Source organism: Temnothorax americanus, unplaced genomic scaffold, assembly GCF_048541705.1.
Source record: "Temnothorax americanus isolate GAGA-0224 unplaced genomic scaffold, ASM4854170v1 Scaffold162, whole genome shotgun sequence".
Taxonomy (NCBI): domain Eukaryota; kingdom Metazoa; phylum Arthropoda; class Insecta; order Hymenoptera; family Formicidae; genus Temnothorax; species Temnothorax americanus.
The window spans coordinates 69,312-84,530 of record NW_027509299.1 but is presented as its reverse complement, the minus strand read 5'-3'; the positions used below and the strand labels follow the sequence as shown (position 1 = coordinate 84,530).

Genomic DNA, 15,219 nt, shown 5'->3' with positions numbered 1-15,219 from the left:
TTATTGCTACTATAACATTTGCTTGCACTGAGCGACTTAAACAATTGAGCCAGTTCAATTTAAATTTAGGATGTGAAGCTGCTGCTACAGCGCTAATCCGTCCTTCATTTTCAACATCAAAAATTGGCTTAAAGCGCAACTGCAAACTTTTCAATAATCCAAACACTAACTTTTTACAAAATTGTAACTTTATTTTTTGACAAGCCAGTAATTTATTTTTGACGGATATGAGTGTAGGAAGCAGGTATAGCGTAGCATAAGACCGCTAAACCAATGAGCATCCAGTATAAAGTCGCCATATTAATTTACATAAGATTGGTCCAGCCGGTCCAGCGGTCTTATGCTATGCTTATGCAGCCTATGCAATTTTGTGCGCGATGGCCTTAAGAGAGAGCAAGAGACCATCGTCAAATTATAGTTCATCCAGTAATTGCAAATTTTCCTAAAAGACACGAATTTTCAGTAGGAAAAAATTATTTAGTATAGTTAACGTCATCGTTTCATTTCTACTGCAACTAATGTACTTTTAAAAACGAATACTTTACAAATTAATAAATGCTAATTTTCTAAAAAATTAGTAATATATTTTTTAATAATTATCTATTAATTGTTCAAATAATTTACTTTCTAAAAATTACTAATTTTTTTAAAAATTAAAAATATTTTTTTCTAAATGTAATTTTTTTAAAAACTGACAATTTATTTTATATAATTGCCAATTTTTAAATTATGAGCAATATATTTCTGATTATTTATTAATTTTTTAAACAGAGTATTACATTTTCAATTAATTAATAATTATTTTAAATTTAAAACTTAGTATTTTATTAATTACTAATTTTTTGTTAATTAAAATTAAAAACATTTAAATTTTTTATTTTTGATTAATTAAAAATAATCGCCGATATCATTACTAAAAACAGAATTTTTGCCGATCACTGCTGTAGAGAATGTAAAAGGTTTAATGGTTATTTCATTATACATGCATAAGTGTAGAGGAATAGTAAAAGCTGGAATACAGCAAAATACAAGTGCACAGCTCTTGTATACTTTGTTTAGCTTGATATCTTGTATATCCCACCTGTTTGGGATATACGGCATTCTTGGCATGCGGGAGTTAAGGCTCAGTCACAATGAGAAAAATAAGGAATAAGATAAAGGAATAAGGAATAAAGGGTAAAACTGAAGGAGAGCTCTCTCCTCACCGATTTCGATGAAATTAGGCTTAATCGATTCGTTTTTGCACAAAACGAATGAATCTGGCAGAAAAAATCCCCGCTCGGCCCCGCGACGCGAGATATTAACTGTTAAAGTTGACGACTATCAGGTTATGAGACCTGTCATACCGACGCGATGCAGCAACTACGGACATGCTCCGCGACCACATGCGCATGCTCCGTGCTGCAATGGTCACATGTGTAGTCGATGTACTTGAGCGCCCAACCTCAATTACATCATATATTGTTGTGTGCAATTCAAAAATATTTACAATGTCCTATTCAGTAGAGCAATTAAATAGCAATCCGTGGCTAGCGGTTGAAGATGTTGTTGGCGATGCAAAAACATGGCCCAAATTTATCCGAAAAATGTTTTGGGATAAAAATCTCAAAAATCACAATCGAATGATCCTTGTCAATTTTTCCTACTTGAATGCAGTATCCCGAGTATCCGAAGATTTTTTGCACGATATATTAGCTTTTATGTTGAAAAATGCGTATACAGCGGAAAGGAAGCGCAATATTAAAGATAGATTTAGCTATTTAAATCACGAGGTAATTTCAATTGATAAGTATATATCAAATAAGTATTAATTATTCTGTTTTTTATACTTTTTAGGAATTAGGACATATTCGACGCAGCCGTGCATACAGTTATCACGTTTATTTTAAAGAAATGTTAAATCAAAATTTTAATCCAATTAATAAATAATAAAATTGAACATATTGTTTTCAAGTTTGTAGTTTTGATTACAACAGAGAATATTTTTGAACACAAATTATTTCTGTTACAGATATTAAGCGTGTTGAAGTTAACAAAACAGAAATAAAAATTTTAAAGCAGAGAATAGTTGGTATATAAAAAGTACATATAAATCTGTGCTCTTCTATACCAACTATTCTCTGCTTTAACAAATTACACAGAAATAATTTGTTAAAGTAGATAATAGTTGGTATATGAAAAGTACATATAAATATGTGTTAATCTGACTGTTAATCATTCCATGAATTTCATCGACCCAGATATACTGGTAAGTATAAACATTTTAAATAATTTACAAATTTTTTACTTTAACTATGATATATTAAAGAGAAATTAAGAAATGTATAAATGCATTGACAGTTTTTTAAATTTTAGGAGCCCACACCCAGCACATAGAACGCGTTTGAGGAGAGGTAAAAGCTAATATCCCGCGGTACGGAACACGTACTTCACACTTGGTGGGATATTTAGCGGAATATCTCTTCAAACGCGTTCATGATTACGAAGATCGGTTGAGCGGTTTGTTTGTACGATTGCGGAAATATATCCACCGAAGATCCCTGGTGAAGCTGAAGCAGATGTCTCGGAGGCTTCTACAAGTGCAACTTAAAAGGAATATTTGCTAAACCACGTATCACATTTTGCACTTGTTTGGAACTGACATTGTTTTTTTACATATTTTTTACTGGAATTCTTTTCATAATATGTTTTCCGGCATCGAAATCTGACATTACTTGTATCAATTATTAATTTATTATTATATTTTGGACACTGTATTTCTTTATCAATTAAATGATGCTCGATTAAATAATTAATTAACTTTTCTCTATCATACCGACGAGAAACTCGTGCAGTCTCATTGTCGGATCGTCGTACGTCGAACATCGGACGCAGTGTAAATCCTTTATTGGACTCGTAAAATTAACAAAAGAGAATCAACATTTGAAATTGTTTTACTTACCGCTTGGACAGTTGTCACGTGACCTTCTTTTGCATACGCGTGCGGCTACGGAGCATGCGCATGTGGCCGCAGGGCATGTTCGTGGTCGCTACCAGTCGCTACATCGCGTCGGTATGACAGGTCTCATAACCTGCTGATAGTCGTCAACTTTAACAGTTAATATCTCGCGTCGCAGGGCCGAGCGGGGCTTTTTTCTGCCAGATTCATTCGTTTTGTGCAAAAACGAATCGATTAAGCCTAATTTCGTCGAAATCGGTGAGGAGGGAGCTCTCCTTCAGTTTTACCCTTTATCTTATTCTATATTTTTCTTATTGTGACTGAGCCCTTATGCTATAGTACAAACACCTAGTAAAAATCGAAATCTCCTATGTGTTCTTTTTCCTTCTTTTCGCTTCCTCATAGAAGAAGCTTTGTTTTCATAAACTTCGATAGTGGACCTTTGATCGCATATAGGGCTAGGTCTAATCAACTAAATTTTAAAGAATTATATATAAAATAAGGGTGGAAAAGACCAAAGAAAAAATTGTTTTTTTAGTTTTTTATATCAATGTGTTCAAAATGTTCTGAAACGTCGGAAAATCGTAATTTAAAAAAATGTCCGTATGTGTGTATGTAGTGTGTGTGTGTGCCAAATTTACCAAAATTTCTACAACTCAAGAACTGCTTAACCAAATCTTAAAAAATTTTATATGAAATAGGGGTAGAAAAAACTGAAAAATATAATAGAACTAATAAAAATTGCTAATAATAAAAAGATTACCAATTTCTATCTAAAAAAATCTACATAATTACTCTAATTTCAGCGAATTTTGAGATATCGAACTTAATTTTTTTTTATGGATAAAGTATTTTTAAAGGTAGATTGGTGTTGAATTTGGCAATGATCGGTGAAGGTTACCGATTTTTGCCTAAAAAGTGTACATGTTATACATGTAATCTTATATACATATTGTTGCGCCTGTGCGAGTTTGTCCGAGACGTCCGGTATGAGAAGATGCGAAACGTCCTTAGCAACAAGTTGTATTGATAAAACAACAACTGACAACAGATTGTTCTCGAGCCCCGGGATTATTCAAAAATGTGTGTTCACGCTCCTTGTATCGAGCTTTCTTTAATAAACGCTAACCGAGTTCCTCTTTTTATAAACGGTGTTCGTTTTATAAACGGTCCTTTATTTCCGCGGGTTTCGGGAGTGAGTGCGCGTGAGTGTGCAAACGAGAGAGGGTGCTTCGCGACGAGCGCAACATTTTGGGGGCTCGTCTGGGATGGACGACAGCAAGGACACGATGGCTACGGCAGCGCCTTCGAGGAAAAAGACATGGGCGGACACACCGAAGCCTATGATGGAGGCAGCGACTCTTCAAACCGTCCACTATATCAGGAAATGCGCCGACTGCGGAGAGAGTAGGCGCAAAGGGAGTTCGCTTCAGCGCTCCAACAGCAAGACAGCGAGCTCCAGCAAGAGATAAGCTTCACCAACACGAACAGGTAAGTCCTCCCACGTATAGAGCTTCCAGAGATATGGGTCCGGGGAATGCGTTCGCAAGGGAAAGTGACGTGCGCGCGAAGTTAGGCCTTAAAATAGAACCCGATACTTATGACGGGACGGTTCCGTTACGGGGATATTTGGTAAATCTGAAGAATAGTGGCCTCCTCACCGATTTCGTTCAATTTGGGCTTAATCGACGCGTTTTTGCACGAAACGACCGAATCTGGCAGAAAAAAGTGTCGCTCTGCCCCGCGAAGCGAGATATTAACGGTTAAATTTGACGACTATCAGGTTATGATTCCTGTCATACCGACGCGATGTAGCGACTGGTAGCGACCACGAACATGCCCTGTGGCCACACGCACATGCTCAGTGGCCGCACGCGCATGCAAAAGAAGGTCACGTGACAACTGTCTGCTTGGTAAGTACATACATATTTATGTGTACTTTTCACATACCAACTATTCTCTGCTTTAACAAATTATTTATGTTTTGTTAACTTAAACGCTTAATAACTGTAACAGAAATAATTTGTTAAAGCAGAGAATAGTTGGTATATGAAAAGTACATGTAAATATGCGGCCACTGAGCATGCGCGTGTGGCCGCAGGGCATGGTCGTAGTCGCTGCATCTCGTCGGTATGACAGGAATCATAACCTGATTCCTGTCAAATTTAACCGTTAATATCTCGCTTCGCGGGGCAGAGCGACACTTCTTTCTGCCAGATTCGGTCGTTTCGTGCAAAAACGCGTCGATTAAGCCCAAGTTGAACGAAATCGGTGAGGAGGCCACTATTCTTCAGATTTACCGGATATTTTTCACAGATTTAAGTATTTGATCGCGCGTACAAATTGTAGAAGCGACGCGTCGAAAACCATCGTTCTCGCTGCAAGTTTGAGAAAGGAGGCATGTTCCGTTTGGGAGTCCGTGCAGGATAGCGAAAATTTTGATTACGCAAAGTTTATACTGTGGTTAAAATCGATTCGGCACCTAGAGATACGTGTTAAGGAACATTTCTGTGATATTAGGAAGAATAGTGATAATCATTCTGTGGTTAGTAAGGCACCGTCTCACGCATAACCATGATTTCAATTGGCAACAACCAAAAATTTTATATAAGGAGCGACACTTTAAAAAACGAGAAATCTCTGAGACGTTTTTTATTGAAAAATGCGATTGCGCAATCAATCTTCAAAAAGACACAGAAAGTCTGCCCGTGAATTACAACCGTGTGATTGGCGTCACCTAACTTACACTTTTGTTCTGCTCGTTTCCACCTGTGAATACATCTATTTATTTGTTATGTATCGGTCATTTTTAGTATGACTTCGTCTGTCACGCTGTACTGATGTGTTCGCAGTTATAGCTTGCGACGTTTCTTCGTTCTGCGCTACCGTTCTCATTTTCCGTTTTGACGCACAGAATATGTAAGCCTTTCATTTTACTTTGTACATTATTTATAACTTAACAATTTAATTTTATTCTTACGTTTTATTTTATGACTTCTGAGTGTTTTTATCTTTTTGACTATCGTCAGTTTATTTCATTTTTTCAGCTTTACGTGTGCATGATGTGGTTAGGGCACGATGTCAGCGACGTAATCGATATTTTGTACGCGGTTTTTGAGGATGCATAGCTTGATGAATCACTTGAAAAGGACCGAAATTGCGGTTGAAACGTTGTAAATTTTAAATATATTAATTATTTGGCCAGTTGGGTCGAACAAAAACGACTTTTGTTTTTTAAATAAAACTGTTTATTTATATCTCTCAGAGCTTGTGTTCAGCTTAATGCAGTGCTTGTAATTACAATCGTAACAAATAACTTCGGATAAGACTCGATATAAAACAAAAGACAAAAAGGGACTGTACTTATTAAGATGGTGGCGCCGGTTGTGTATTAAGGCGCTAACGTCATGTATTAAGGCGGTAATGTATTAATGCGATAGCGAATGGAGCGACATCAGACTACTTTTAACAGTTTTGTGCATTATTTTCTTTCTGCGTGTATTTATTTTTGTCTAGTGAGACGCTTATAATCCAGGATGAGATTTTTGGAAAGAGGCAGGAGAACGCTCAGTTTTTTTAAGAAGTCTGCCTCTACCCTCGGTTTTCGACTGAGGTTTTCCGAGGGATTTGGGCAAATGCTGAGGCAGAGACTCGGGGAATCTGATTGGCGTTGGGTCCTCAGGAAGTTCTTCCCCCTTTGTCCGAAGAACTTCAAGTGGGGCGATATGCCGAAGAGAACCAAGAAGACGTCTTCGCGCTGAGTAGCTGAGGACGAAAAGCCGGCGCTGAGTTTAGAAAAAAGGGCGAGGTTCCCTGTAACGGAGTAAGGTAGGGGTAGCCCTAAAGGCAGAAGAGGAGGATTGGCCATCTTTCTCTGGATGCCGTGGGGATCCGCTGTTGAAAAAGAGGACGTCCGAGGAACGGTTGAGACAGCGGCGCCCGGTAACCTGAGGCAACAGCCCAGGGTAGGACAGGAAGTTAAGTTCCCTGGAAGCCGCAATGAGGGAACGCCCTGATAGGACAAACTGCTTTTCCGGATTGTCGGGACGACAATCTTGAAAAGAAAGGGTAGTGTTGCGCCCGTGCGAGTCTGTCCGAGACGCCCGGTATGAGAAGATGCGAAACGTCCTTAGCAACGAGCTGTATTGATAAAACAACAACTGACAGATTGTTCTCGAGCCGCGGAATTATTCAAACGTGTGTTCACGCTCTCTATATCGAGCTTTCTTTAATAAACGCTGATCAAGTTTTTCTTTTTATAAACGGTGTTTCCTTTATTTCCGCGGGTTTCGGGAGTGAGTGCGCGTGAGTGTGCAAGCGAGAGAGAGTGCTTCGCGACAAGCGCAACAATATAAAGTATCATTAAAGGAAGATTGTTTTAAATTTGGCGAAGATTGGTGAAAAAGTTTCAAATATAAAATTAAAACCAAAATTCGATTTGCTTATTAGTACATGATAAAGACTTTTTATAAAATTTGTAAAAAATACATTTTAAGACTATTATCAAGAAATTTTCTGTGTACATGTATGCATGTACACACGTATGTACATACGTACGCACAAAAAAATTTTCTATGCTGTTAGAAAATTTTATTTTTATTTAAAAAAGGCAAAAACTATCATCGCTTAGGACGGGGGTCTAGCGTTACACGTAGCTCGTGCGTAGCCATCGCCGCTTGTAATAAAAAATTGCTCGCGCGCCGCGCGATCGCGGGGCGACCGCATCTCGTCGCGCGCTTGCATTTGGCGGTGGGCCGGGCTAATACGGTGATTTTCAATCATTAATAACTCATCAATAATTCCGAAAATTGCAAAATGGTATATGACTTTTCGACTCAGTTTGGTCCGCTCTATCTGGATACGAGTAAAGTACCAAACATTCAGGCACCCTGTATATAGTAAATAATTTTATATAAAAAGTACTCTTTTTTGGTTCGCTTTACACCTAACCTAACCTAACCCCTACAACTCTTATACTAATATGAATAAAATTGTTCGGTAAATTTATTCCTTAAATTTATTTTCGGTCCAATCGGTACAGCGGAATCCACTCTGACCGATCTTCTTGCGACGACTGCGTTCGTCGGCGCGAACTTCGCGTCGAGCTGACCGTTCGGCTCCGTCCGGCGCGCCTCGGTTATGTTCGCTATGTCGCCGGGCCCGGCTCGTGCGACTTCAGACTTTAGACTAGTTCAGACTCGTCTCGCTACCGCACCGGTTCGCACGTGTTCGGACCGGCTGCTATTATTTTAAGTTATTCGTAACGACTTTGGTTTTGTTCGGGACTCGATCTTGTGTGTGTATACTGCTATATTAAAACAGACAATTCAAAGAAATAATGTGAGTCATTTCTCGACTCGCCCGATCGCGAGAAAACGCCGTAGATCATTCGCGGGAGCGCAACCAGGCGCTGCATATTTTACACTTTGGTCCTTCGAGCCGGATACCGGATACACTCCCGGTCATCCACCACACGCACGTGTCAGTCGAGCAAGTCTCCGAGCATCCAGAAAGTGAACCAGTGAAGCTGCGATTGCCAGCCAAAATCCTAGACAAGGGGATTTTCGGGCGTGGCAATCATGTGCGCGTACATCGGCACCATCAGGCACAAGGTCAAGCTCGAACAAGCGCCATTTCGGAAGGTGTACTATCTACCTTCTCGTAACAACGTACGACGTCTGGAAAAAACCAGAGACGGATGAACATCATCGTCTGGTCTTTCCTGCCGCAGTCAAAGGCGTAGTGAGCGACGAGGCTCAAGAAAACAGCCTTTCGCTTTCCACGAGAGCAGTAGTTATCGAGAGATAACGTCAATCATCGAGCTACGGCGAAAATCATCGAGAAGCGACGAAGGAAGTTTCCAGAAACTGCGGCGGAAACGACGAGATTCGGCGGGAAACATCGAGATTCGGCGGGAAATTTCCAGAGGCAACCGAGCGCCACCGTCACCCCCAGTCGCCATATTGAAACGTCACAAGAGAGAGAGAGGGACACCACGCAGCGAACAAAATCTAGCTACGTTAAAGAGGCAGCGCGCGACTATAAAGTCTTCGTGCACGCGTACCGGGACGTATGTCGCTTCAGTATTACGGCCGTTACGCCATCCGTAAGCACTCAGCTCAAGGAGCGCAAGATCAAGCTAGACCAATATTGGTCAGAATATAACGCAGTGCAAACTCAAATCGAAATCGTCGACGAAATAAGTGAAACCTCAGATCGTTCCGCGTTCGAAGATGCATATTATACATTTGCCGCCAGAATTACAGAAATTCTTCATCGCGACGATCCCCCCTCGCGGGACGCAGCAACGCCGTCACCGGCAACTTCCGGCCTCTCCAACAAGTCGGAGTTTATAATAAACGTATACGGTTACCGAAACTAGATCTGCCAAAGTTTTCCAGCCAGTACGACAAATGGTTTCCCTTTTTCGACGTTTTCAACTCAATAATTCATTCAAGCGCCATCTCAAACGTTCAGAAAATGCAGTATTTGCGCGGATGCCTCTCGGACGAGGCAAGCGATGTCATTAATTATCTCGAAATCTCAGATCTAAATTACGATGTGGCGTGGCGCCTCTTAAAGGAACGCTATGATAATAAGCGACTCATCGTGCATACTCACGTCAAATCTATCATGGAGCTTCCGTCCATGACGAAGGAAAATGCTGTAGAATTGCGTCAAATTGCGGATGGCGCAACGAAACATATTCACGCGCTTCAGGCATTGCGGCGTCCGACCGCTTATTGGGACAATCTTTTAATATACGTATTGGTTTTTAATCTTGAATAATAAATTTCTTTCGCCAGTATATAGAATAACAATTAAAGTAATTAAAATCGACCTGACTGGCAATATATATAACGTCTTTCCGATATGAACATTGAAAAACTGTGAGCCAACTTGGTTTGTCGGATTCACACAGCACTTTTTTCAGATCAATATCGAGACATTATTAATTTTGACCATGGTTTTGGTCAGTTGATGTAATTTCTCAATTAAATAATTTTTAATTTTATTGCGAAAAATATTACCCCAGCCAGGGTTTGAACCTGGAACCTCCCGTATACCGTGCGGGTGTCGTGCCAATTCGACCACTGGGGCTGTGGTAATATTTATCGCAATAACAACTGTAAGATGGAGCACCGATTACTAGGTCGACGGTGTATAATAAACAGAATAATAAATTTATTTCGCCAGTATATAGAATAACAATTAAAGTAATTTAAATCGACCTGACTGGCAATATATATAACGTCTTTCCGATATAAACATTGAAAAATTAATAATGTCTCGATATTGATCTGAAAAAAGTGTTGTGTGAATCCGACAAACCAAGTTGGCTCACAGTTTTTCAATGTTCATATCGGAAAGACGCTATATATATTGCCAGTCAGGTCGATTTAAATTACTTTAATTGTTATTCTATATACTGGCGAAAGAAATTTATTATTCTGTTTATTATACACCGTCGACCTAGTAATCGGTGCTCCATCTTACAGTTGTTATTGCGATAAATATTACCACAGCCCCAGTGGTCGAATTGGCACGACACCCGCACGGTATACGGGAGGTTCCAGGTTCAAACCCTGGCTGGGGTAATATTTTTCGCAATAAAATTAAAAACTATTTAATTTAGAAATTACATCAACTCACCAAAACCATGGTCAAAATTAATAATGTCTCGATATTGATCTGAAAAAAGTGCTGTGTGAATCCGACAAACCAAGTTGGCTCACAGTTTTTCAATGTTCATATCGGAAAGACGTTATATATATTGCCAGTCAGGTCGATTTTAATTACTTTAATTTTAATCTTGATCCATTCACAGCGCGAGAGTGGCAGATCTTCTTGACCGGCTCCGAGCTTCCAACCTTGAAGCATCTCTTAGATTTTATCGCTCATAGATGCCAAGTGTTAGAGGCCATAGGCAAATCGAGTGTCAGCACACGTTCTAAGTCAAACGCGAAGCATCAGGCCGCCTGTCACGCGGTTCTGAAATACAAATGTAGTTACTGCAGCGGTGATCATTCCGTATGTCGATGCAACGATTTCTTGGCGCTTTCCATCGCTTGTAGAATTTCAGGCACTCGAAAACTTTGTGTCAACTGTTTACGCTCCACCACGCACGTGGCTAACAAGTACACTTCGGGCTCCTGTAAGACCTGCAAGGCCAAGCACAATACGTTACTCCACGCAAAAACCGAAACCGATTCTCGCGATGGCATTAATGACGGGGAAAATAAAGCGACAGGCGCGACAACGTCCCCTTCCGCGGTGGTTACGCACTCATGGTCCTCGGGTGATAAACAGGCCATGCTCTCCACAGCAGTCGTGTACGTAGACGATCACGAGGGCTCGCCCAGGGAATGCTGCGTTTTACTAGATTGCGGATCGCAAGCGAACTTTATTTCAAGGCAATTCTTGAATCTTGTCGGGATAAAGCTGCGGTCATTGGACATATCCATTTCGGGAATAAATGGAACGGTCACTCAGTTCTCGCAAGTTGTTCATTTAAAATTACACTCTAGATTTAATTCATACTCTGCTAATATTATTTGCATCGTCGCGGATCAAGTAACAAATAAACTGCCGGCGTCTAGTCTCAAGCGTGAGACATTCGACCTTCCACGTAACTTAAACTTAGCGGATCCTCAATTCCACAAATCTTTAGAAGTCAATGCCTTAATAGGTGCGGAACTATTCTGGGACATTTTATACGTGGGACAAATCAAGGCCTCAGCCAAGCACCCTATCCTGCAAAAAACTCGTTTAGGATGGATTCTAGCGGGTCGCTTAGGTGGCTCTTCCAGTTCGATTCAACGCGTTCAAGCCTTTCACGCGAATGTATCCAACGTGCAATTGCACGAACAATTAGCACTTATCTGGAAACAGGAAAATGTCATGAATGAATCAAGTAATCACACGTTTGATGAAGCTCGCTGCGAGCAGCACTTTCTTGACAAGGTTTCGCGAACGCCTCAAGGTAGATTCGTGGTAGGGCTTCCTTTCAAGGAGCATGTGATCAATAAACTAGGTGACTTTAAAGAAATTGCATTAAAGCGATTCTTAAATCTTGAAAGGCGTTTCAAACGGGATCCCGTCCTAAAGGATCACTATTCGCGATTCATGAGTGAATACCAATCGCTAGGGCACATGCGAAGGGTGGACGTTCCACCAAATGAGGAATCACCCTCCTTCTACCTTCCCCATCACAGCGTTTACAAAAACTCCGATCAAGCTTCGAAAATCCGCGTTGTCTTCGATACGTCGTGTAAAAGTAGCTCAGGACTGTCCCTCAACGATGCGCTTATGATAGGGCCAGTGGTCCAGCAGGACATAACCTCCTTTTTGATTGCGATTTCGCACATTCGCATACGTTTTCGTGGCGGACATAATTAAGATGTACCGTCAGATTCTCGTTGACCCCGCGCAGACGAAATTCCAACGAATTTTGTAGAGAACAGACATAGAATCAAACGTGGACACGTACGAACTGAATACGGTAACGTACGGGACGGCCCCTGCTTCTTATTTGGCCACACGGTGCCTTAAACGTTTGGCCGAAATTTATGCGGCGCGCTTTCCGGTGGGGTCAAAGCACGTTCAGCGCGATTTTTATGTAGACGACCTTCTAACGGGGGCGGACAAAATTGAGGACGTCAAACTAATTCGCGACGAGGTAATACAACTCCTGCGTTTAGGATCTTTCGAACTTAGCAAGTGGGCGTCGAACCTTCCCGTCTTGCTGGAGGAAATAGACGATCAATGCGGAGGACCAATCGACATAAACGATAACACAAATTCGCGTATTCTAGGAATCCAATGGGATCAAGCGCGCGATGTATTTTGTTATTCCTATCAAGCTCAGGAAAATTTGAATAACGTGTCCAAGCAGGCAATAGACAAAGTGTGTCGCATTCTATCCTACGTCTTTAGGCTCTGTAAAAGGCACCAGCCGCCTGGGCCGACAGTCTTTGTCTCGCCCAGAGAGATCGGTACTGCGTTAAACTTCGTGTGCAGGGCAGTTCAAAGAAACGCATTTCCCGAGGAATATAGGGCTTTGATCAAAGGCGTTACCATTAGCCCCACAAGCAGATTGCTTTCTTTAGCTCCTTTTATCGATGAGGATGGATTATTGCGAGTGGGCGGCAGATTAAAAAATTCCGGGCTACCTGCAGACGCACGCCATCTTATACTTCTGCCGAGTCAACACAAATTAACGAGACGTATTGTAAGCTAACTCATGTGGTGACAAACCGATCTATATTCTGTTATTTCTATGTTTGTATCAGTCAAGCGAGAGTTAATACAGAAGTAGTATGTACATATACATCGTTGGTACTCATGTAAGGCGTCCGACGTCGACACATCAGAAAGAAAAGACTCGTCGTTGATACCGCACGTGTTAAGAGCTTTTGTTCGCATATCTCACCTATACATCGTCTTTTACGTTTATCATTAAATATAATTAAAAGTTAACTGCAGTTTATTTCGACCTCCAACAATTGGTAGCAGAGCGTGGTTGCAGACGAGACAACGTTCGAGGAACGTGAGTGAAGGAACGATGGCGGACTTGACCTTGCCCACGATCCCGTTGCTGAAGGGAGATAACTACTTCCACTGGCGAGTTAAAATGGAATCCGTCTTACAGTTAAAAAGACTGCTGAGTGCCATAACTAGTGATAGACCAGTGGGAGATGACAAGAAGAAAGAGCAAACGGAATGGGACGAGAAAAATGCTGACGCCGTAGCGTGTATACGCCTATCGTTGAGTGACGAACAAGTTTTGCAATTCGCCACCGTATATAGTGCGAAGCAATTGTGGAATGCAATACTCGACGCGTACACGGGACCAGCGGAAGACCGAGCGATTGACGCTGGAGAGGAACTACGGAACATCAGGATGACGGATGACGAAACAGTCAACGAATATATAAGCCGTGCTCGAGGATTAGCGGTAAAATGCAATGCAGCCGGCTTACCCATATCCGATCGCCAGCTAGTATACAACGTCGTCAGGGGACTCCATCACAGATTTAGCCAAACCCGTGAGATATTAAAAACTCAGAAGGAAAAGAGGCTAGACGAAGTTCAAGAAATCCTTAAAGAAAAGGAAAGGGAACTACAAACGAAGAATGCGGGTACCAGCAACACCGACAGTCAAGAAAAGGCGTACATGGCACGTGATCGTAAGAAGAAATACAACAACAAGAAGAAATGTTTTGTTTGCGGTAAGCTGGGTCACGTGGCGAAAGACTGTTACCATCGGAAAGATAGACAAGGACAAACCTTCGAAAATCGTGGAAAACATACTAACGACAGTAAAGGTAACAACAATAAGAGAGCAGACTGCGCATCAGATCAAAAGGTAGATGCTGTTAGTTTCCAGACTTTTAATGCGAATGTATGCCCTAAACTTAGACATAATGATTGGATTGTAGACAGCGGTTGTACGTCACATATGACAAATGATAAGAAGAACTTTGTAACGTTTAAATCGATTAATGGTAAGGTTTATTTAGCCGGTCGGCATAATGTCGTAAAGTCAAAAGGAATAGGTACTATAAAACTTAAAGTGCGAAATGATGAAGATATGTCAAACTATATTGTAATGCACGATGTCGTATATGTGCCTAATTTGCGTAATAACTTGCTATCTGTAATGAAGCTAATGGACCATAAATTAGAGGTTAATTTTATAGATCACGAAGTAAAAATTTGTAAGAAGGATAGTAGTGAAATCATAACCATAGGAGATCGAGTGAACGGTCATTTCGTAATTAACATGATTCCATGGTTAGATGACAATAATGATTATAAATGTTGCAGTGCTGGAGCAGATAGTATTACTAATACAATGGCTCGAGAAAAATTTTCAGGAAATATCGATGATTTGTGGCATCGTAGACTGGGCCACATAAACAACGAATACATGCAGAGACTGATAAAGAATGAGATTGCGATAGAAGTAAGTAGCAACATAAAAAATGTCACATGCGATGCGTGTAAAATTTGTAAGCTATCGAGGAAGTCTCATGAGCCAGTACCATATGATCAAAGTATGCAACCGTTAGAGCTATTACACATGGATATTTGTGGGCCTATGCCAGTAAATTCATTAGGGGGTGCGCGGTATATATTATTAATAATCGATGACTATAGTAGTATGTACTTTACTTATTTTTTGAAACACAAAAATGAAGCGTTTATTAAGTTTAAGGATTTTAAAGAGAGATACGAAAACACGCTAAATAAGAAAATAAAACGGATTCGTACTGATA

The 15,219-nt window shown here is 40.6% G+C and overlaps 2 protein-coding genes and 1 long non-coding RNA gene across 3 annotated transcripts; all 3 read left to right on the top strand.

Moving 5' to 3' along the window:
• Positions 1 to 5,118: 5,118 nt before the first annotated feature.
• On the top strand, positions 5,119 to 6,116 carry LOC143895668 (uncharacterized). Its single transcript, XR_013256393.1, has 2 exons — positions 5,119 to 5,857; positions 5,986 to 6,116. It is a non-coding gene; the product is annotated as an uncharacterized LOC143895668 (long non-coding RNA).
• Positions 6,117 to 8,517: 2,401 nt separating this feature from the next.
• Positions 8,518 to 12,337, top strand: LOC143895670 (uncharacterized). The gene is made up of 2 exons (XM_077402961.1): positions 8,518 to 8,599; positions 10,767 to 12,337. The coding sequence occupies exons 1-2, from the start codon at positions 8,518 to 8,520 to the stop codon at positions 12,335 to 12,337; spliced, it is 1,653 nt and encodes a 550-aa protein (XP_077259087.1).
• Positions 12,338 to 13,502: 1,165 nt separating this feature from the next.
• On the top strand, positions 13,503 to 14,859 carry LOC143895669 (uncharacterized). The gene is made up of 3 exons (XM_077402960.1): positions 13,503 to 14,265; positions 14,380 to 14,445; positions 14,768 to 14,859. Exons 1-3 carry the CDS (start codon positions 13,503 to 13,505, stop codon positions 14,857 to 14,859), a joined length of 921 nt encoding a protein of 306 aa, XP_077259086.1.
• The last annotated feature ends 360 nt before the right edge of the window (positions 14,860 to 15,219 follow it).

What these genes read in the sequence shown, in the direction of transcription:
- LOC143895670 (XM_077402961.1), top strand. Translation starts at nt 8,518, where the DNA reads ATGTGCGCGTACATCGGCACCATCAGGCACAAGGTCAAGCTCGAACAA. An exon ending in GGTGTACTATCTACCTTCTC is followed by an intron (nt 8,600 to 10,766) that starts GTAACAACGTAC and finishes ATCCATTCACAG; the next exon opens with CGCGAGAGTGGCAGATCTTC.
- LOC143895669 (XM_077402960.1), top strand. Translation starts at nt 13,503, where the DNA reads ATGGCGGACTTGACCTTGCCCACGATCCCGTTGCTGAAGGGAGATAAC. An exon ending in ACATACTAACGACAGTAAAG is followed by an intron (nt 14,266 to 14,379) that starts GTAACAACAATA and finishes ATTGGATTGTAG; the next exon opens with ACAGCGGTTGTACGTCACAT. An exon ending in AACGTTTAAATCGATTAATG is followed by an intron (nt 14,446 to 14,767) that starts GTAAGGTTTATT and finishes TAAATGTTGCAG; the next exon opens with TGCTGGAGCAGATAGTATTA.